A 21,788-nucleotide genomic window follows, 5' to 3' on the forward strand; every position below is an offset into this window, starting at 1 on the left:
CTCTCTTCATGTCCTTTAATGTGTCTTTAAAGGATTTGAAGCAAAACAAATCAATTCAATGTTAATGTGTGACATAGCATTAAGCGCTTTACAAGCCATGTTCATCTCTCCAACCGGCTTATGATGGTGATGACCAAAACACTCGGGACAACCTGTGTTCAACATTCTCTGAACTTGCTGCTTCTTACAAACAGCAATGTAAGTAACATGTTGACTGAGACACGGTGAATCTCACAGTAACTGGATTGTGAGAATATGCCGTTGGTTTTATGCTAAAATAAAGCTTCTTCATTATCTTCCTCATCGTATTCCAGATTGTGACTCTTTCTGTTGAAGCTTGAGGACCAGTTCAAGTAGGTTCATCTGCATTGTCAGCTCCTGAAACACACAAGAAGCAAGAGGTGAGGACACACTTTGCCATCTGATGGACATTTATCTGTATTAAAAAAGCATATTTGTATCCTACCCCACTATTTATGGCATTACTATGGATTTCAACTTCAGTAAGTGAACAGTCAAAGAGGGTAACCTGAGGATTTGTGGTGATATAAAACCCTGGGACTCCCGCCTTCTCCAGGGTGTTCTGCTGGTCTATCACTTTCTGATCCATTTCAGCTACAATCTTCTTATCCATCATTTTTTGTTCCTCTCGCACACGTATGTCCAGAGCCTGACGATAAATGATGTTAGTAAACCAATCAACATGTAGACATATGACAATAAATAGTCCTTTTTTACAAACAGAGGCATTAGGATTTCATTGCCTCACCTCTACTTCCGATTGTTGGTTTGATTTGAGAAGCCCAAGGTTGTGAGACTTGCACGACTGCAGAGCGTCTTTGTGTTTTCGTAAAAGCTCCTGTTTGAGTGCTGCACACACAAAGGATAAGCAGTCAAGCATCACAGTAGCATCTGCAGTTACCAACCTCACAACAAGGCCCCCGTTTCATGAAGCAGGTTTGGTACTTGGCAGAGTGTTTGATTTCAGAGGAATTCCTGATTTTACCCAGGTAACAGGAATAGGCTTGCAGTTGTGAACAGACCCCATCAGTCACTGCGTGTTTTCTGTGGAGCACTGACCTTGGTGTTCACCGTGCAGCTTCTGCCTCTGGTTGTACAGATTCTTTTCAGTCAGATGCTGAATATCCAGGAGCCCCTGCACGATCTCATACACCGTCCCATCTATGAGCGCCAGGGCCAGGTCACTCAGTGTGTTGTAGGACAGGCGCTGCTGGAAGGAGCTAAACACAGAGGAGAAGAACAACAATGCCCAGCGAGATGCAGTCAATAAATCATTCATACAGATAAACCTGAGACACCAACTGCTGTGATCCCTTGTCTGAAGGTTAGGCAACATTACCTGGGTAAATCTTTCACTAAGGTTTGCAGCTCAGACAACAGGTAGTAATGTCTCTCCTGTTGCTTGGTTGAATCCCCGCCAGTGACCCCGGGATAACCATCCATCTCCTTCACTGGAGAAGTGAGAGCAAAACAAGAGGCTGCTGTTCAACACATCCAGCTAGCTAACCAAGCTAGCAGCAGTTTGGGCTAATTTCACTGTTTTCACAGTGTAAAGGTCCCGGAAACAAGACAATGTGTTGTCTTTGGGAGACTAGCCTGCATATAATGACGTCCGTCTGCTAACAAAAGTTAAGTTAGGTTACATAAACAACATGAGAGGCTGAAAAAAGCTTGTTTTTAGCTTTGCTGCTCTAACGTATTGTTTATACGCTAACATGTACTTCAGTGAGGACCCCGGAGAGGTGGCTGCCAAGATGCCTGTATGTAAATGCACCTGCAGTAGCTCAATATGCTCACTTGGTGGCGCGTTTAGACAAAGAAGGGGGCGCTCCTGAATGTAATTGTCAGGTGTGACCCACCGTCCTTAAGACGGTGACAAATTATATAGAAGATGCAGTGACGTCAGGTAGAAACAGCTGGTGGACGGTGTCAGATTTTAAAACAAGTCATGTGAGGGCAGTTTATTCATGTTTACATTTACATGGGTGATGATCCATTCATTCACAGCGCAGTGTGTGTATGTGTGTGCGTGTGTGTGTGTGTGTGTGTGCGTGTGCGTGTGTGCGTGTGTGCGTGTGTGTGTGCTCCACAGTATCCCACTTGCTCCTGTGACTGGGCTGGATCAGGTTGTGGATCTGATCTGAATCTGATCTGGATCCGGATCTGAATGTGGACGCGCGCCTGTGTTGCGCGCTGCTGGAGAGAGAGCCGTGCGCCGTCACGCGCTGAAGGTGCCATGAAGCGAAGGAAACTGAGTTGCAGCGGAGGAGGAGAGCTCTGTTTATAAGAGCCCGCACATGGGAACACAGGAGGAATATTGGATTGTTACCGCACTCGACTCCAAAATGGCCCAGAACACATCTCTTTATTTTCGTATTGTCGAGGGCAGGAACCTCCCCGCCAAAGACGTGTAAGTAATCCTTCCGAAAGGCATGTGGCTCTGTGCTCAAGTCTCAACTCGCAGGATGGAGACGACACAGCCACAACATTGTTCAGAAGCTTCTTGTCAGATTGCACGGGGAAAAGTCCAATTTGCATGTGAAATGGTTTTTCCAGCTGTGCTACACTGCCTCATGTAGATTTCTTGAAGAAATGTGATAGTCAAGTGTTTAAATTTAAGAGGAGATTCATTTGACCATCAGACAAACTGCTTCTTATAATATGTCTCGTGATGTCCTGTATTTCTCTTGTCATCTTCAGCTCTGGAACCAGTGATCCATACTGTATTGTAAAAGTTGACAATGAAGTAGTGGCCAGGTGAGTCCTGTTCTGTTTTAAATGAAGATCTGCACATATGTGTTTATGAAAAGTATCTTGTATATACAGTATATATTCATCATCACAGTTTATATTTGCATTGGCTCAGTTTTCTGGCTGTGCTTGCACTACTCTGTAATCCAGGGTGGAGTGTGTATGTGTGTGTGTGTGACCCGGGTGGTGGTGCCCACAGCGTGGCCCCTCCAATGCAGAGAACCTGATACTGGTCTGGCCTTTAAAACTCCCTCAGGTAACCATGGAGAGGGTGCATCTATTATTGCAGGGTGCTCCCTGCGTATAGGCAAGGTGAATGCTGCAGAATACACCAGTTCAGATGATTTCATTCTCCTCCTCCCCACTCATTCTCCAAATAACAGTTATTTTCAGTGGCGCTCGTTGACAGTATCCAGATTTAACTTTGGAGGAAATGTTTGTCGTTGTCTTCAACACCAACGTAGAGAAAAGTCAGTGGCCATTGTTCCATCCGGCACGTTGAGGGAAAATCGCACAATGATTCACTGCAGACAGTCAAACTAATTATCTTGTGGTGTCACTGGACAACTGACTCGAGTGTGATGTTCTCGGATGATGTGGCTGGTTGTGGAGGGAGAAAACGGACACGCTCATAAAGCTCTGCAATGCTCCAGTGGTGGTTCAAACTTTAATTCTATTGTTATCACGAGGTTGCTGTAACTAAAATTGACACTGAATTTGAGCAGACCTTCATGACCAACTCTCCGCACTCAACATTTTTCAATATTCGGTCAAATGGACGTTACAATAACAAAAACATTTTTATTGAGGTTCAATAGACTGTCTTCATAGAATCCTTTCTGGCTTTAACAGAACCTTTAAGAGTTTGTATAAAACGAAACATTTAGGAAACTTAGCAAAAACCTCACCTCATACAGTAAAGGAATAGTAAATCAACATTGTTTATAAAAAGTCTGCAGGTAGAAGAGATGCTCTGAACTGTTCAGTGGAACATGTTGGCGACATGTTGTCATGTCTGATTATGACATTGCGTACAGTATGTCGCTAAGATGTGAGCGGGTCCATAAACGAGGATTTGTTTAATTTCAAAAGAGCTTAGAGCAAAGTTTTGATAAAAGTCATAAAAAATAAATTATCATGTGTAGCAGATTTATGTTTCTCCCTTTTGTCCTATTCCATTAAACATCTTATGATGCCTTGGAGGGATCCTGGATCCTAGTGGTTTTAAAAGCATATGATCCGTCTCCCCTCGGGTATGTGAGAGCTTGTACTGCTGCCACTTTTACAGTGACGCCTGACTCTGCTGGTTTCTGTTGGTACATTCATGTGATGTGTTTTGCTATAAGGTCTGTTCATCACGTATAACCTCACCTTTCAGGACGGCCACAGTGTGGAAGAACCTTAATCCTTTCTGGGGTGAAGAGTATACACTGCACCTCCCGATGGGTTTCCATTCCCTCTCCTTCCATGTCATGGACGAGGACACCATTGGGTAACAGTCATTTGAAGCTATTCCATATTCAGCCTCTTTACTGACGGAGCCTTTCAGTTGATTTATAGTCCTCTAAGCCAACAGTGTTTTCTTAACTTGGCTCATGAACTAATATATTTGGGTTAAAACCTCACATACAGTTTAAATGTTCTGAGAAAGTAACTCCAGGCTTTGAATAAACAAACATCATCAGACAGATGGTCGCCCACATTGAGTGATTCAAGTTTTTTTTTTTTTTCTCTGGTCGTCTTGTGACCACGGTGCTCTAATCAGTCTGTCCTCAAATTCACCTCATTTAACTGTTGCAACAACTGCAGCATCAATAGCTTCTCTCTGATAATCTCCTCTTTTATCTCTTTCAACAGGCACGATGATGTCATTGGAAAGATTTCACTGAATAAAGAAGCCATCAGGTCTCCAGCCAAAGGTAAAACTAAACATATCTGGGTGCACGACCGCAGCTCAGAGGTTAAACTTACATGGATTTCCACGACCGAGTCAAAGTTCCATGTGATTGAGGCGACCTGCCCTCCTTTTTCTTTTAGACGGAGACTCTGGGAATGTCTCCCAATGCTGTCTCACACATTTAATTTGATAAGCGCACATTTATCAGGCACTTAAGAGTCGGTTTCGGTCGCGTAATCTCTAACTCGGAGGCGGTGAAATCAGCGTTCCCACTGATTTGTTATTAAATGGCTCTCCTGGTGCTCATCTGCCTAAATGCTAGTATTTTTCATCGCGCATCATAAACCATCTGTTTGTGTGGAACATCACTGTGCTGTAAAATGATTATAGAACAGCCAATTAATTTTAAATGACCTCAAGCCTTTTTAATGTCTTACAGAATCTTTCACATTTTAGAAACTATAGTCCCAGTCTTCATGTCAGCACGATCTCCAGCACGTTCTGCATTGTCTTGGTTAGACGGAGCACTTCAAATATGGTGCGGTGTGATGCTGTTGTGTAGTTTTATTAAATTGCTCGATGTGTTTATCAGGGTGTGTTTGCTGAATACTGATGCCTCTGTAGAAAGCCACCTGGCTTGGCCTCGTGTGATTAATGGCCACAGGGTGGTACTGAGTCAGTTACTCCCTCGCACAAATCTTCTCACAGTCTGGCCTTGACGCACCCTTGCACACAGCGAAACAGAGGATGTGACACGGCTGAAATATAAACAATATCAGATTGGGACTGAGCATGTTCTCATCTTGTCTTGTACTTTATAGATTATAAAGCATTTTATACCTTTATGCGTAAAATTTGCCATTTTAAAATGTTTGATTAGACCACAACATGTTCGTATTTGTATAGCAGCTTTTCTGGTCTTGATGACCACTCAAAGTGCTTTACAGTACAATTTTGCCACTCACCCATTCACACACACATTCGTACAGTGCATCTAACGCTTTCTCTATCACACATCACTCACTCACTGCCGACGCAGCCATCAGGGGTTCAGTATCTTGCCCAAGGATCGGTCCACCGACATTCTTGTTAGAGGACAACTCGCTCTACCCCCTAGCCACCCAATAGTAATACAAAAGCCACCATAATTCCCTAAAGCTCAAGGTGACGTCTGTACCTCTTATCAGCACAAATCCTGAAAATCTTCAGTTTACTATTGAATAAAACAAAGACATGCAAATCCTCTCAACTGAGAAGACGGGACTAGGGAGTACCCAGAATGTTTTGGTTTGATTCAATTTAAAACAATGAATCTGAATATGTGCAGATTATTTTGTCTGATTAAGGAGATTACCTGACTACTTTGACGTTATTGATGAAAAGGTTAATTCATCAGTTTCTCAATTGGCCCAAAACAACTGCTTTTAGTGTTTATTGAGCATTGCTGTTTTAAATGACTGGTGTCTTTCCGTGTTGCCTGGTCAGGGCTGGACAACTGGCTGAACCTGACGAGGGTCGACCCTGATGAAGAAGTCCAGGGAGAGATCCATCTGAGTGTGGTGCTGCTGAAAGATACAGAGAAGATCAACCTGCGCTGTCAAATCATTGAAGCCAGGTAAGATAACTTTCAAATCCATGACACAGCAAAATGAGAGGACAATGAGCAGCAAGCATGTGACCATCATATTATCATGATGTTATAATCGTCTTTATAAGCAGATTCAATATGATGAAAGGGGACACAAGTTAAGTTTCTGTAGCTTAGTCCTTCCTGTGCCGTCACTATTTCTGAGCTCAAATCTTTACACCATCACCCCGCAGGCCTCCACACTCTCCTCCAGAGTCACGCCGCCATATCACACCACTCACTGTCCCATCTGTGCGTCCCAGGCTACAATCTCTCGCTCTCAGGCAGGGCACTAATGAGCATGTCACTCAGAACTTGACACTGAGTTATTCAAACATGACCCCACGAATGTGGATTGAGTTTGAAAGGATAAGGTCGAGTGGAGAGCAGAGGATTTGTCCTCGCTGACAGTTTAGAAGAGTTTGTTGAGTGGTTTCAGCGTATTGATCGGTTCTGTTGTCTTTCTGTCTGGTGATAACTACAGAGACTTGGCTCCAAGAGACATCACCGGGACCTCGGATCCGTTCGCAAGAGTTATTTTCAACAACCACAGCGCAGAGACCTCGGTGAGTTGTCTGGTAGTTTGATCATTTTATATTACAACATGCATAAGTGAGCTGAGGTCAATCAGTCGTCCAACAAATTTAGTTTGTATAGCCCACTATGCACAAAAAACAATAAGCCTTAACAAGGTGCAACATCCCCTATGGTGCCTTTCACCCTCGACAATAGTGAGGTGACAAAGGTTTATTGTGGATTTCTCATAACCTGGAAATGCTGTGTTTTAGATTATCAAGAAAACTCGTTTCCCTCACTGGGGAGAGACACTGGAGCTGGAGGTGGATCCAGAGGAGCTGAGTGTGGAAGGACACGTCACTGTGGAGGTCTGGGACTGGGACATGGTGGGAAAGAATGACTTTCTTGGAAAGGTGAGGATGTTGTAGATTTAAATACATGGTTGGTTAAAAAAAGTTATTGTTATTGTAAGTTATTGTTCTTGCCTGGAGTCATATCCTTGTTTGCTCTTGGTTGCAGGTGGAAATCCCTCTTGCTTGTTTGCACAAGACACCTCTGTTAGAGGGCTGGTTCCGTTTGCTACCCTTGGGAAACAACGAAGTTGATGCAGGGTGAGAATTATGGGTGTGTTTATTTGGACAGTGTGTTGAGTTTGTATGCTTGTATATTACAAATGAGATATGCATTTTGCTTTTGGAAACCTCTCAAGGCTCAAAGTGAGCCGCAATCACTTGGTGTTTTTAAATGCGTCTGTTCCTTGAGATAATTTTAGACCAAACAAAGCTGAGTGAACTGCGAAAAGATGACGCGAAAGTAAAGTGAATCTAAGAGACTCGCAGTTAAAGGGTTTTTATTGAGGGTTGCAAACTGTTGAGTATAAATTGGTAACTACCCGAGTCATTACAAAACCTATTCGCTCTGGGACTATGTGTTACACCTGAGTGGTTTAGGGAAGCAGTGTGAACAATTGACACAACATAAGTACACACTATCACTGTGTTTAGAGATGTTATAAAAAAAAGAGCATTCAAATGTATCACACGCAATCAGCGTCTTGCTTTTTTATCGACAGTTTCCTGCAGATTTCAGCAACTTACTAACTTTAAACAAAACCATAGACAACAAAGCCAGGAGCTTGTGTTTATTCAAAAAGTCCATAAAGATTTCCCCATCTTTCCCAAGATACCTTTAATGCAGGTTAATCCTCTCTCTCTGTTCTCTCTGAGATTCTTTGGTATTTTCCTTTGTCACAGTGGTAAGCTGGGAGCGCTGCGTCTGAAGGTGCGTCTGGTGGAGGATCGCATCCTGCCATCTGTGTACTACCAGCCTCTCATTGACCTCCTGGTTGAGTCAGTCATCTCGCCCACAGAGGTCAGCGTCACGACTCCTCCGCAGCACTGATACTCGTGTGCTCAGCTGCACGATAAATCATTTTCTGTGTCCAGAGACTGGACTGTGTGAATATGTGCTGTTCTTTCTTTACCTCATGCACAGTCAAGCTGGGCTCAGACTACAGGAGTTTTAAAACCATTTTGAAATCAGGTTGCACAGGGAGAGCGCATTTCTTCTACATAATCTTCAACACGCCCACACTACAAGATTAAAAAATAATCATCATCAAACACTACAGGATATTGTTGACATTTTTGCTCCGGGGACAGAGGCGCACCACCTCCCATCTCTCCTGTGACCTCATGGGGAAGCAGATGTAAACAAAGAGGAGGGGTGGCGTGGAGCGACAACTTGCTCTTATGTCAATATACAAAAGCAAAAGGCTAAATGAGTCTGTTTGAGAAAATGGTTGCAGTAAAATCTCCATCAGTTATTCTGGGCCCAACATCACTAAGGTGCCAGACTTAATTTCTCCTCCAATTCTCGGGGGGGGGGGGGGGGGGCAGAATTGGAATTAAATTGGCTCATATTCCTGTCGTCTGAGCCCAGCTTTCATTTCACTCCATCTGCCTCATTTATCCTCTGTTGTCCTCCCAATGCCGTTCACGTTCTGTGCCCATAACCTGAGTCGTCCTCTCCCCAGGTGGAGGATAGCAGCGCTCTGACCATGCTGGAGGATGTAACCACGGTGGAGAGCCGTCAAGATGTGGCAATGACCCTGGTGAAGATCTACCTGGGCCAGGGCCTTGTGGTGCCTTTCCTGGACTACCTGAACACGCGGGAGGTCAACCACACCAGTAAGTTTAGAGACAACATGTCATCAATGACAGATACTCATAATTTCAAGGCTTATTTATGAAGTGCACTGATCCGACAGAGACAAGATAAGATAATCCTTTATTTGTCCCACAGTGGAGGTCCACGCCAGTATGCTCCAGTTTGTCTCTCAGAAGAATGCCAACCATTAATGCCTCCATATCTGAGCACATGTGACATCTGTGATCACACAATACACAGTGTGCATTTGCTCTACATTTATCTCTATTAGTCACTATTTGCATTAGTCAGATTTCGGGACCTGCCAGTTTCCTGCAATCACTCCTCACTCCGGAGACCCTCTGAGAGCTGCTGCTATTTATCTCTGAAATGACATAGAGGTCTCCGAGCGCCACAGTCATGGTGTGTGAGCGTGGGCGTCTAAAACCTACCAGCACCATATTTGCCTCAACAATGCCAATTATTTACTCACCCAACAGTCTTTTTTCATGGCTCCTCTGTGGTCTGGATTAGTCATGTTATTGCCTCCGCACCACATTCCCATGATAATTCACACAGAGTTGTGCTCTGGTCTTTGGGTTGTGTTGGTGTAGTTTGAGATAATAAGCATAGTGCCTAAGTTTCCATAGCAACTCCACATGATCCTGAGAGTAAGTGCTTGATCAAGAATAGATGCCGTTGGCAGCCAGACATTAAAGTTGGGCACAGGGGTAAAGGAAAGAAAACTGCGCAGCACACCCACTGGGTTTCAGTGCAAACTCACAGGTCCTCACATATGTCACCGAAAATATTTCACCTAACAACCTCAGTCCCTGTCACCATGAATATGTCAGTGTTGCCACCTTGAAGGATTTAAATGTTGTGTCAGCAAGGTCACTCTGTCCTCATTTGTCACACTGAGAGGTCTGTGCTTCCAAAGCAGATCAGCTCTCAGTTGATAAACATGTCACACATGCCAGAAGCCTGAAGTGACACCAGAAACACACAAAGGATCCACACTTCTCATTAATAGCTGCCAATGAATTTAATGAAGCAATGCATCTATCTCAGAGATTTTCATCGAGCTCGATTATGTCCCTGTTGAGAGCGTCTGTGAAAGCGGCTTCATTAAATTGGCTGGGAGATAATAATGGAGAGGAAATGATCAGATCCACGCTTCTCTAAAATCTTAACTGCTGCCTCTCTGTTCTAATTTAATGTAAATACATGTATTTCAGGTTAAATGGTGTCGTTATTTACTATAAAATTAATCGGTCTCTTTTCTCTTTTGTTCTCACAGCTGATCCAAACACTTTGTTCCGCTCCAACTCACTCGCCTCCAAAGCCATGGAGCAGTTCATGAAGGTGCGATGATGTAACTGTTGTTTTATGTTGCGAGGAACTACAAGTATTGGATTTTTCTCTCTCTACTGTTTAATTTATTTCAACATAAATACAAAATACATACATGAAATGTTAAAAATATGTGTGGGATGTGGTACATGGGTCAATGACGTATAAGGATTTTCAACAGTCCAATTTTAAAATACAAAAAAAAAGAATATCTATTATAATTATTCAAACATTAGGAATGTTGTGTACACATAACATCATATACAAATTTCAAATTATTTGATTTTAGTGTTTTTTCATCTAGATGAATTGGCCGTGGCCTTAAAAAATTTCATGTGGTGTGACCGTAATTTATCTTAATATTAATTAATTTCCTTAATATGCTTACATTTTTTTTTTACAATTTCTCAATAATATAAAGTCATTAGTAACAAGGGTGAAAGTGGGGCTCATTGCATTTGCATTTTCTGGCTGCTCTTGTGCGACATCTACATCAACCAGAACTGGTGGAATGTCTGGATGCAGCCCTCCAGTTCTCTCTCTGTTTCTTTTTCTCTCTCTGTCAACTCACTTGACTTGGCATATGGAATCTCTCCCTGCTGTTTATTTCTCTTGTAGCTGAAAAAGATATGTAATGTCATGCCATAAATCAATAAGTTATTTTGGACTAATGATAGATGAACATTTTAATGCAAATATGCATTTCGTCCAGTGATGAAAAACACATAAGAGCAATATGTACTTCATGTTGCTTTATTTGTAGTTTTCATTTTTTAGTTATACAGTTATAAATAAATAAACACATAAATAAATAATAAATAACTAATAAATTCATAATAACCGAGATAAAATTACATGTTACATTTTTGGGGTGGTAATTATTCATGATATTGTACAAAAATTAAACATAAACCGTTGTTTCTGAAATATTAGAAAAAAATACTCTAATTGCATAGAAATATTTTCCAAATAATACTAAAATAAAGTACTTTATGTATATAAATCATTAATTGAATTTAAAAAAGCCCCAAAACTCCCAATCTAGGACATATATCTATCATGTAAAACACTCTGCAATGGTCGCACCACATTTGGTCGCACCACATGATATTTTCTAGTTCAGTCAAAATTTACAGGCACAGAATTGGCCTCCTAAAGAAAACAAACTAGGTCAGCACAAAAGGTCACTATGAAATTTATAATCAAAATATATATATTTTTAAATAACAAACAAATTCATAGTTTTTTTGAGGTCATACCACATGATATCCAAATGTGGCAACTACATACCAGCTGTGAAAAAGGTTATTTTTTTCCAAATTTGAGAGAGAGTTACAAACCTGTTGCTGCTTCCGTGGGTCCTTGGCAAAATGGTTTATGATGCAACTTCCTGTCTTTGAATGGATTTCAACATCAAAGTCCCAAATTGGTCCTTTCTTGATGGTCGCACGACATGATATTTCATAAAATGGACATCATCGGACAAAGTTTGTTTGTATACTATGATGGAAATATAAATGCAAATGCTTTGCAATTTTGTACAGGACTACAAAACACTTTGGAAATCATGCCAAATATGGCAGAAAATAAATTTGAATAGATTTTGAGTAATTTCAAAGAAGTTTTCACAGCAGCAGTCATGGCCGGACGGTCGCACCACATGATATTTTGACACTTTAAAAAACAGAAACAGTGAAATAACTAATGGTTTTTGGAAATTGTGTACATATACGGGAGAAGTACTACATATATATGGTATTTCTTTATGTATTTAAACCTTTTTTTAACAGAAGAAAATGCAGTCGGACAGAAAATATAGGCGTCACATCAATGACCCACATAACAGTTATGGGTTTTATGAAAACCAGACCTAAATATAACAAAATAATAAATACAAAATATAAAAAGTATAGGTTATATATGAGTATGAAAGATAAGATTGGACATATATTAGTATGATATATCTAGTAATATATAATATAGCAGAGGGGGAAGAATATTTGCCATAGATAAAGATCTAAAAGAGCTCTTTTTTTGCAAATCAAATGTTTAAACAGCAAATCTTTTCTTATTCTCTACATGGACAATGACACAGAGGAATCCATTAAATGTATGTTTAAGATTTATCTCCATGATATTCAGAGAACTGACCATGAGACGGCCTGTGTAGTTTGATAATAGTATCTAAAACAATGAGATACATCTGAGTTTGTATATTTCACTTTGAAAACAAATGTGCAGATTTGAAATATATTAGTTAGCAGCTGCAATCAAAACATGTTGTGCACTTGGGAAAACAAGTGAAACGTGACATTTTCATTGTTTCTAACCTATTACTCTGTCTTTATCTTCCTGCACATTCCCTATTGTTGTTAAATTCACACCGTCTCATGCACCCCTGCTGCTTCACACTGTACCTTGTTTATTCTTAAACATGTATGCAAATGAGCTGTCCTCAGCATATGGTATTGTTTTGCTGTCAGGCTGTTGGCATGCTGTATCTGCATGAGGTGCTGAAGCCCATCATTAATCGCGTCTTTGATGAGAAGAAATACATCGAGCTGGACCCGTGTAAGATCGACCTGAACCGCACAAGGTAAAAACCTAAAACACGTCTTCCTGCCGCTCACAACACCATGATCCGTCATATCCTGACCTAAAATAGTCCAGCTTTCTTTCACACCAGCTTGTCTTAAGCCACAAACTGGGATCGAGGGTTGTAGGCTCATCTGTGTAGTTCTCGATCTCAGTGTTAAAATGGTCAAATGGAAACGTGGTCACAGGTGGCCGCCCACTTCATGTACGCCTCACCCCTGAGAGGAAGACTGTTAGAAAATGAAAAAAAGGAATGTGAAAAGGGGGGAGGCTGTTGCATGGCAACTGCCATGAGCCCCCTGAGATGTCTATCTCTGACATGGAGGGAGATCCAGGAGCGAACGTCCTCTACACCCGCAGTAGATCAGTCTGTCTTCACTTTATCAGCTGTCCCATGTCTTCATAGCTCTCTGGACATCCTCAGTTCAACTCTCAAAATCTGTATTCAGCTGTCCGATGTATGAAATTGCTCTGACCATAGACTGTGTATACAAAGGCTCTAACATAATATTTCATCAGTATGCTTAATTGTCTATGGTCCTTTTACGATTCAACCAAATCTCTATACAAATGGTACTTTGTCTATTTCTGACATAGGGACAATAAATCCTCTCATCTTCCCTTGTCTCCAAAGACGGATTTCATTTAAGGGAGCAGTGTCGGAGGCAGAGGTGCGGGACAGCAGTGTGGAGATGCTGCAAAGCTACTTAACCAGCATCATTGAATCTATTGTGGGCTCAGTCGATCAGTGTCCTCCGGTCATGAGAGTGGCCTTCAAACAACTGCACAAGAGAGTAGAGGAGCAATTTGCTGAACCCGAGAACGAGGTCAGTCTGGAGCAAAACACTTTGAGAATAAAAGCTGGAAACACTTTTCTAAGCCTGTCGATGTATTTTTTATTCATTTTACACTCCCTTTACATGTTTTATATTCCGCTACCACTCTGTACTCTACACTCTTATACTGAGTGACAGTCCTCAGATTTCTAAACTTTTCCCATCAAATTCACTTTGCTTTTACAGGATGTGAAGTATCTGGCCATCAGTGGGTTCTTCTTCCTGCGTTTCTTCGCTCCGGCCATCCTCACGCCTAAACTGTTCCAGCTGAGAGACCAGCACGCGGACACGCGCACGAGCAGAACCCTGTTACTACTGGCCAAGGTACGATGCACAACACAGACGTGTGCACAGATGCCGCTATGAATAATTAATTCATGTCCAGACATCACACTTAAGTGCAGAAGAAACAAACAGCGAAAGACGTGGCTGCACGGGAGGCGAGGCGAGTCATTTCTAACAAACAATGGGAAACAGGAAGACAAAATAGACATTTAAACTACGTGTATAGACAAAAGCAAATTTTGGCGATTGAATTTCGCATGCAGCACACTTTGCAGTGGAACGATACCTTCTCATGTTATGCTGCGCTCGAACATCCTGTCTCGACTGGAAATAGATCAAACTGCAAAAGGCAGACAGAAAAAATAATTGTCGCACTGGCAATAAAAGCCTCTGGTAGTTTCTAACTAAGCTCATCATTATTGTTGAATGGTCGTGATCACCAAGAGTCATACATAAACAACACAAACAACCTCAATATCATTAAAAACAGGGAGGTCACGGTCACATATTAAAAGTGAAACGTAGCTGGCTGCTGTCCGCGGTGCTGAAGTGCTGTTGCCATGGGTCCTCCACGGAGAAAGGGAACAAGCTATTTTTACATTTGTGCGCGCTGTGACCAGACTGCGGTTCAAAGCCCGAGCATCAGAGAGGGGCTGCAGAGTGGGACTTCCTCCTCGCCCTAGGCCAGGTGTGGGCCGGACAAAGGGCCTCACAGCATGCTTGGCCAGAGGAACCCTTTTGATCTCTGACTTTGAGATGTGCAGTCACTCACAGCGAGCACTGTCAGTTCATGTGCTGGAGATGTGGGCATTGAGTGGATGTTGTTGTGTGTCTGTGCTCGCCAGGCGTTGCAAAGTGTCGGGAACCTGGGCCTTCAGCTGGGTCACGGAAAGGAGCAGTGGATGGCGCCTCTTCATCCCATCATCCTTCGCAGCGTGGCGTCTGTGAAAGACTTCCTCGACAAGTTAATCGACATAGACCATGACATCGGTAAGGCTGTGAACCGTGGGATCGAAGGGAAAGTTCAGAGGTCAAGCTGTCGATTAATTAAATGTAGTGAATTAGCCACGGGCCGGCTGCCAGCAGCCCCAAGCCGATGATATAAGGATCCGGTGAAAACAATACTGTGGCCCCTTGGTGAAATATTCATAAGTTGTTGGACGTGTAGACAAGAGATGTGATGGTTAATGAGTTGGTGGGGCGCTGGAGCGAGAGGCCTCAGGCGCTTGTACACGCCACACTGGTTACCCAACATATCTGGGCTGCTTTCTCACCATCAGGTGTCAGTGAGGCTCTTGTTGTGAAACATCTTCCCCCTCTGACATATCGTGTTTCAGCCTCCTTCTGCACATCACACCTACTCTTTTCTCTTAAAGGCCAGTTTGACATTTACTGCCTTCTGGAGTTATTTGGAAGGCAGGAGTGGATGCCTGTTCTTTGAATTCTTCATGTGCTGATGGACGGAGGTGTTGTCAATAACAAAGCTCTGAAAATAAAGACGTGTACTGTAGTTAAACAATTGTAGCCTGGTTGCTTATTGTCACAGCACCACCTTGTGTCTGTGTGGACGAGCGTGCCATTATATGCACATCACAAACTCTCTCCTTGTACCTGTAGTGTCCGAGGTGCCTCAGAGGGCCGTGTTCATGCCGTCCGTCACAGTTAAAGAGGGATTCCTCCACAAACACAAGACAGAGGGGCCCCAGCTGCTGTCCCGCTTCGCCTTCAAGAAACGCTACTTCTGGTTGACCAGTGAGACGCTGTCCTATGCCAAGACCCCTGAGTGGCAGGTTGGTACTACACTAATAGGCCAGAACCTACACTGGAAAAAGAAAAATGTTTACAATGTTTAGAAAATTACTTATAAACAAAATTAATTAAAGGTAGGATTGGCAATTTGTTTTCCGAAACACTTTTTTAATCTCGTTTGTCGAAATCCTCTTCATGTCCCGATAGCCATCAATAAATGATGAAATTATTTTTTTTTAAAGCTAGTATCTGTGGCCCTCGCAGGACTGCATTAAACACAACCAATCATTTCATTCGGACCAAATGATTGGCTGGCGTATCTGTCTGACACTTGCCGACCCGACCGCCTGCAGACACCATGCCCGTGCTCTCACTGTGCAGGACTGGAGTCTTCAGCCGGAGAGACATATACCGCTGAAGATCAAGTTCAAGTTTAATTGTCATACATAAGTTAAGACAGGGTCAACAGTACAACAAAAAGTGTTGGACAAAAAGGACAAGTCAGCTCAGCTATGCAATAAGAGCAATGTTATAGAGAATATAAGGTAAGAAAAAAGAGAAAATTAAAATAAAGCAAAAGAGCTCAATATAAGAATACAATACTAGAGAAAATAGTGACAAGTGTATACAATAAAAGTACATGTATTAATAAGTTATTGCACATTTTTCAGAGGTAAATAAACAACAGAAAAATAGTCAGAGGATTGTTGGACGTGAATTGAATCAGAAGCAGAAACGACATCCAGAAGTTAACGCTTGAGCCACAGAAAAAAACGGCTTCTAGTAGTTGTCCGTCAGTGCACGTTCACGTGTTGTGGGGGCGTACGTTTGACAAGAGGGCCAATGGGAGGGGGTGGGGTGCGTGGGTTGCATTTTTTCAAAGTGTAGCCTCCTCTTGCTATTTTATATATTCCAGGCTTACCAACCCTTGTTTTTATTCATCTAACAAGTTATATTAACGCAAATGATGGATTTAACTTGAAAAACTTGAATTTATTTGAGTTTTAAACATTTTTGTGTGTGTATATCTTGCGAATATATGTTAATGTGTTATGTTTTGTCTACAGATTGGGTTCATTTATTTTTTTATTATATGGCAGATACATGCTTATTTATTAAGTTTCATCAGGGTCGCGCGAAAGTGACTAATTCCTTATTAGAAGCTGATCGGGCTTGTGACGATGAATCAGTCCCTGCCCTTTGAAGGACGTTCATCAACTTGTCTCATAAACAGAGGAAACATTTTAGTCCTCCACAGCTCGCTTTAATGTATTTGTGTTGATCTCCTTGTGAGAACATCATTAGTGTTATTACCATGTGGTGCTGAGCCTTGTGATAATGATCTCCTCTTATTCACCAGCCAGAGAGGGAGAGGGGAGCGGGCTCTCTCCACCTCGGTAAAAGGCTCTCTCTTTGAGCGACTGGAATGAAAGCGAGCGTTAATTGAAGGCTGTGGATATTCATGCTAACATTGCAAATCAGATTGCAGACAATGTCCTGACCCCTTTCCTCCATGTTGTCGCACTCCAGTCTTAGCGAGACGAGCTCCCATTGGAAGTGGCTGATTTACACTTTAAAGCGGCCTTTGCTGCCTCGCTGATCTCATCTTCACTTCCTCCTGGCCTCACACCGAGCCTCCGACCCTAATGTGTGCAAACTATTTCAGCATCAGACGCCGTTCCACTAATTTGCTCTGTGATCAAACCATACACCACTTTTATTTCTCTCAAACCTCCGGCGAAACTGCTCGAGGCCCAATCCGTCATTACCGGTCTGTGCATCCTTGTGTTAATTGGCGCTGTGGTCTGTGGTTCCATCGCTGCAGGTGCGCTCCTCCATCCCCGTGCAGTGCGTGTGTGCCGTGGAGAGGGTGGATGAAAATGCCTTTCAGCAGCAGAATGTAATGCAGGTCATCACCCAGGACAACGACGGACAGATGCACACCATGTACATCCAGTGCAAGGTGCATTGGTACTGACACCAGCCATTAACCAAACAAGTCCCTCACCTTTTTCAGTTTGCCACAAAGATTTTTTATTTAGGCACAGAAAAAGCAATTATCGCTTCACCCATTTTGGTGAAAAATTCTGATCTTAGATTATATATATTTTCAAATGAAATAGTAAAATAATTGTGTATATTTTCATTTAATTTAAATATCCCTCCTGCTTTATAACCATCACCAAGGGGATTTTCGTCCGTGATGTGTTTTTCTTTATGTCTTTGTTAGATTTTTAGCAGGATGACGCAAAGGCTACTCAAATTATTTACATGAAGTCTTGTGGAGGGGAGGGGCATGAGTCAAGATAGAACCCATTAAATTTAGTTGTGGATCAGAGAATAATTCATTGATCTTGATGAAAAAAATCTGGCAGGTACTTAGGATTTTTTGCAATTTGTGACAGCTCCAAATAAAAATTCAAATCTATTGAATTTAAATGTGGTTTCACAAGGGGACTGTTTGGTCTTGGCAGTGGTATGCACTGTACTGAGTGTAAGGCAGTTATAAACTGGGTATTACTCCTGGGTGACACTGTTTTGTTTTGCCTGAATAGAACGTGAACGAGCTGAACCAGTGGCTGTCAGCGATCAGGAAAGTCAGCATCTACAATGAGCGCATGCTGCCCTCTTTCCACCCGGGGGCTCATCGCAGTGGCAAGTGGACGTGCTGTCTGCAGGCAGACCGTGCAGGTAATCCTGTTCTTATCACTCCTGATGATGCACGACCCTTCTGTAACCAGTCAAGGTGCTATGTAACTATATCACCAGTTTTTATTGTACTGTTTGAGAGTTAAAGTAGCTCAGATTGCAATCACAAATATGTTGAATTACACCCAAGATGCCCCCAGAAGGATTATCATGAATTAACAGTATCCCAGAGTATAAACTGTATGTGGACTCACATGTACTACATCAATATTTCACTCTCTTACTTTAGTCCTGGTCCACTAGTTTGTAGCTGGCGTCAAAGAAAGCACGAGTTAAGTTACTGTTTGAAAGCTACATCTGATTACATACTTAAAATTATACAGTTGCTTGTTGTGAGAACTGTTGGGTTTCTCTATAATTTTAAGTTCTGGACCTTACTATTGTATTATTATTCTATTCTCTTATTCTATTAAGTGATTTGGAGCTATGCAAATAATTTAAAGTTCTACACCTACATCTAATCTACACCTTTTCAGAATTTTTAAAGTGATTGTTTATATGGTGTGTGTTCCCTGCAGTTATGCCAGAATTTGCGGTTTAATTGCTATTCCCACTGAAAATGTGAAAACTGTGAGACTCCCATCAGGGATATTTGTGTGACCCTCATATGTTCAGTTACAGGCTGCAGTAGAACCCACTCGGCTGTGACTCTGGGTGACTGGAGCGACCCGCTGGATCCTGACGTTGAGACTCAGACCATTTACAAGGAGCTTCTGCAGGGCAGAGAGAAACTGAGGTCAGCAAAGGCAACAGCCCCTGTCTGGGTGTAGTACATTTACTGGACACTAGAGGTCAATGTTGCAACATAGGACTACACCGCTCTGCTGTTTCTGTTTGTGTTTCTTGACCCTGTAATCAAACGTTGAGCTGTGAGGGTCTACAGACAAAGCAGCGTTTAGAGAATGGTGTGTGATCCTGTGATTCATTTCTGTGACTGACACTGCAGGAAAAAATATGTGGAGATGCCGGATGCTGATCAGGCGTTGAGCAATAAAGGAAAGATCAGCCCTGACGTTCTCCCAGGTGAGGCTGCAGCTGGTATATCTAAACTAAATTTCCTGCTAAGGCACAAGGATGCTCTTTGCATGATCTACATGATTACATATTTTGTTTTTTAACGGCTTAGTGCTCTTTCTCATAGATGGAGCAGAATGCCACGTTCAGCTCCTGAAGCCAGGTCAGAGCATGGTCGCCCGGCTGATGGCGGTTCTAGGGGATCTGGAGCAGGCTCACGCCACCTTCCAGCGCAGAGAGAAGCAGGACACCACCAGTGTCATTCTGAATCCCTAGACTCCATCATTACACCAGGACCCACTGATGGAGAGAGGCAGGGGGCGGGGCTGCATCCTGAACAAACACATTTGAGCATCAGATATTCTCCTCCCTCTCGGTTGTCAGGGAGAGAAAGTGGCCACAGGATGTGTCCTCCTCCAGCCATTTAGTTCACGCCTCGCTGTGAAGAGCACAAGAAACTCTCCCACTTTGAATCTGTTTGTATTCCCTGAGGGCCACTGGCTTCAACAGCGCCGGGGAGAGATTATGATACTTGACGATAGAGGGGGGCCGAGGGACTTTGAAGCATGATCCGACTCTGATATTTTCTAATGTAGATAACAAGCAATCTGTTGCATGGCCTGCATCCGCTTGTTGTTGAAATGTGACAGGAAGCTTTTATATTTTTGAGAAACTGTACAGGACCTGGGTCGCACGTTTTTATGCAAACGGCTTGTTGTAGTGTAACCTACAGTAACTGAATGTAAGTTGTTTTCCCATTATGCTTTTATCAACAATATTTTAATGGCGTGGCCACGATGTAGCAGTGACATTAACATTATAGGTCAAACCACCATGAGTTTATGAAAAGCTGGTGCACACGCTGCCACAGTAAGCCGCTGCCTGTTCGATGAGAAACATGATCATTTTGATTGTTGCTTTGGTCCCTTTAGACAAAACAATGTGCTTTTGTTTGGTGCTATGGCCAGTCCACCTACATGTTGGGTTCTGATGTAATTTGCATATTTAAAAACACTTGATGTAGCCCTTCCCTAAAGTCATATGGGTAACATTTACCTATTAACGATATAATGGCCATATACAGATCCAGATACCTGAGATTCTCCCATTTGATATATACGTTTACATTTCCTTGAGATTTAGGTGCCACTACATTTGGCTTGGATGTGTCTTAGATGCCAAATTTCTTTATAGACAATGAAATTAAAAAAATTCACAATCAGTTTTCTAAATCTGTGAGAGACACAAGACACAAGCATGTCGTAAAAGCCATTTCCCGTACAGCGAGTAGGGTTCAGGGTCTTTCCCCAAAACGGAGAAGGTCACTGAATGTCGTGGAGATCAGTCCAGTGATCTCTCAGCCAGTCTCAGCATGTCACCTCCATCTGGAGCGGAATTTTATTCTGGTAAACATAATTTCTACTGTTAGATGTAAAACTAAAAACTCACATACCAGACACAGCCATACATTACATTGATAGTTATTTCCAAAGTTTGTTTTTTAATGCTGCCTTGCTTTAATTGATTTGCGATTTCAATCTTTTCAATACTAAAGTGTTGTTTGTGAACTTTATGTTCCCTGAATAAGGGCTTTTATTTTGAAAAGAAAAACATACTGCCTGTACTTTATTTTGCAAATACACCATGATGGTTTGTTCCAAGTGAATTGTTACTGTGAACTAAACACAATTGTATTATTCAGTAAAATATTATTTCAGCTAACAAGTCTAGTGTCAAATTTTTGCCCTGAAAACCAAAAATGCCCCGTTCACAGTAAATTAACCGATTCCTTTCTAGTTAACCTGCGTTCAATAAGATGGAGAAATCATTACCTTCGCCAAGGAGGTTATGTTTTCACCCCTGTCTGATTGTTTGTTTGTCTGTTAGTTAGTTAGCAAGATTACACAAAAACTACTGGACTGATTACCACGATGGTGGTGAAAGGCTGTGGTGTGGGTTAGAGAAGAACCCATTACATGTTGGTGGAGATCCAGGAACTTTTCTTCACTTTCTTTAACGATATAAAGCATTTTTTGACATTTTCACTATTTTCACAGGGAATAATTCATGGATCTTGATGAAAAGGTACTGATATCTAAGAGTGTGTGAAATTTGGTGCAGCTTGATTGAATCCAAAGGAAGTGTTGGGCCTCAGCGGAGGCATATGCTCTTCTGAGAAGTATTCTAGTGAATACTTAGTATCTATCTGTCTTTTATGTTCTCTTGTCTTGGTTAGTTTCAATGTGAAAGGCCTGAGTCAGTGCAGGCAGTGACATTCATTCATTCA

General features: G+C 42.2%; 2 protein-coding genes across 5 annotated transcripts; one reads left to right on the top strand and one right to left on the bottom strand.

Annotated features, from left to right (window-relative positions):
• dgcr6 (DiGeorge syndrome critical region gene 6) lies at positions 1-1,743 on the bottom strand. Of its 2 annotated transcripts, none has more exons than XM_034595035.1 (6): positions 1,618-1,743; positions 1,361-1,472; positions 1,081-1,241; positions 770-870; positions 530-670; positions 1-378 (listed from the first exon to the last, which is right to left on the bottom strand). In XM_034595035.1, exons 2-6 carry the CDS (start codon positions 1,462-1,464, stop codon positions 301-303), a joined length of 585 nt encoding a protein of 194 aa, XP_034450926.1. In that variant the 5' UTR covers positions 1,465-1,472; positions 1,618-1,743; the 3' UTR covers positions 1-300. The 2 variants fall into 2 exon arrangements, with proteins under 2 accessions (XP_034450926.1, XP_034450925.1); XM_034595034.1 differs by having other exon boundaries at positions 1-141; positions 255-378; positions 1,361-1,743.
• Positions 1,744-1,877: 134 nt separating this feature from the next.
• LOC117767418 (rasGAP-activating-like protein 1) lies at positions 1,878-21,223 on the top strand. Of its 3 annotated transcripts, none has more exons than XM_034595029.1 (22): positions 1,878-1,971; positions 2,114-2,431; positions 2,722-2,778; positions 4,151-4,264; positions 4,630-4,691; positions 6,155-6,284; positions 6,781-6,862; positions 7,085-7,225; positions 7,332-7,423; positions 8,066-8,183; positions 8,848-9,001; positions 10,261-10,325; positions 12,797-12,909; positions 13,543-13,735; positions 13,931-14,068; positions 14,875-15,019; positions 15,647-15,819; positions 17,604-17,741; positions 18,334-18,469; positions 19,103-19,223; positions 19,434-19,510; positions 19,629-21,223. In XM_034595029.1, the coding sequence occupies exons 2-22, from the start codon at positions 2,319-2,321 to the stop codon at positions 19,775-19,777; spliced, it is 2,511 nt and encodes an 836-aa protein (XP_034450920.1). In that variant the 5' UTR covers positions 1,878-1,971; positions 2,114-2,318; the 3' UTR covers positions 19,778-21,223. The 3 variants fall into 3 exon arrangements, with proteins under 3 accessions (XP_034450920.1, XP_034450922.1, XP_034450921.1); XM_034595030.1 differs by having other exon boundaries at positions 1,913-1,927; XM_034595031.1 differs by having other exon boundaries at positions 1,881-2,431; positions 19,109-19,223.
• The last annotated feature ends 565 nt before the right edge of the window (positions 21,224-21,788 follow it).

This window comes from Hippoglossus hippoglossus, chromosome 9 (assembly GCF_009819705.1).
Source record: "Hippoglossus hippoglossus isolate fHipHip1 chromosome 9, fHipHip1.pri, whole genome shotgun sequence".
Taxonomy (NCBI): domain Eukaryota; kingdom Metazoa; phylum Chordata; class Actinopteri; order Pleuronectiformes; family Pleuronectidae; genus Hippoglossus; species Hippoglossus hippoglossus.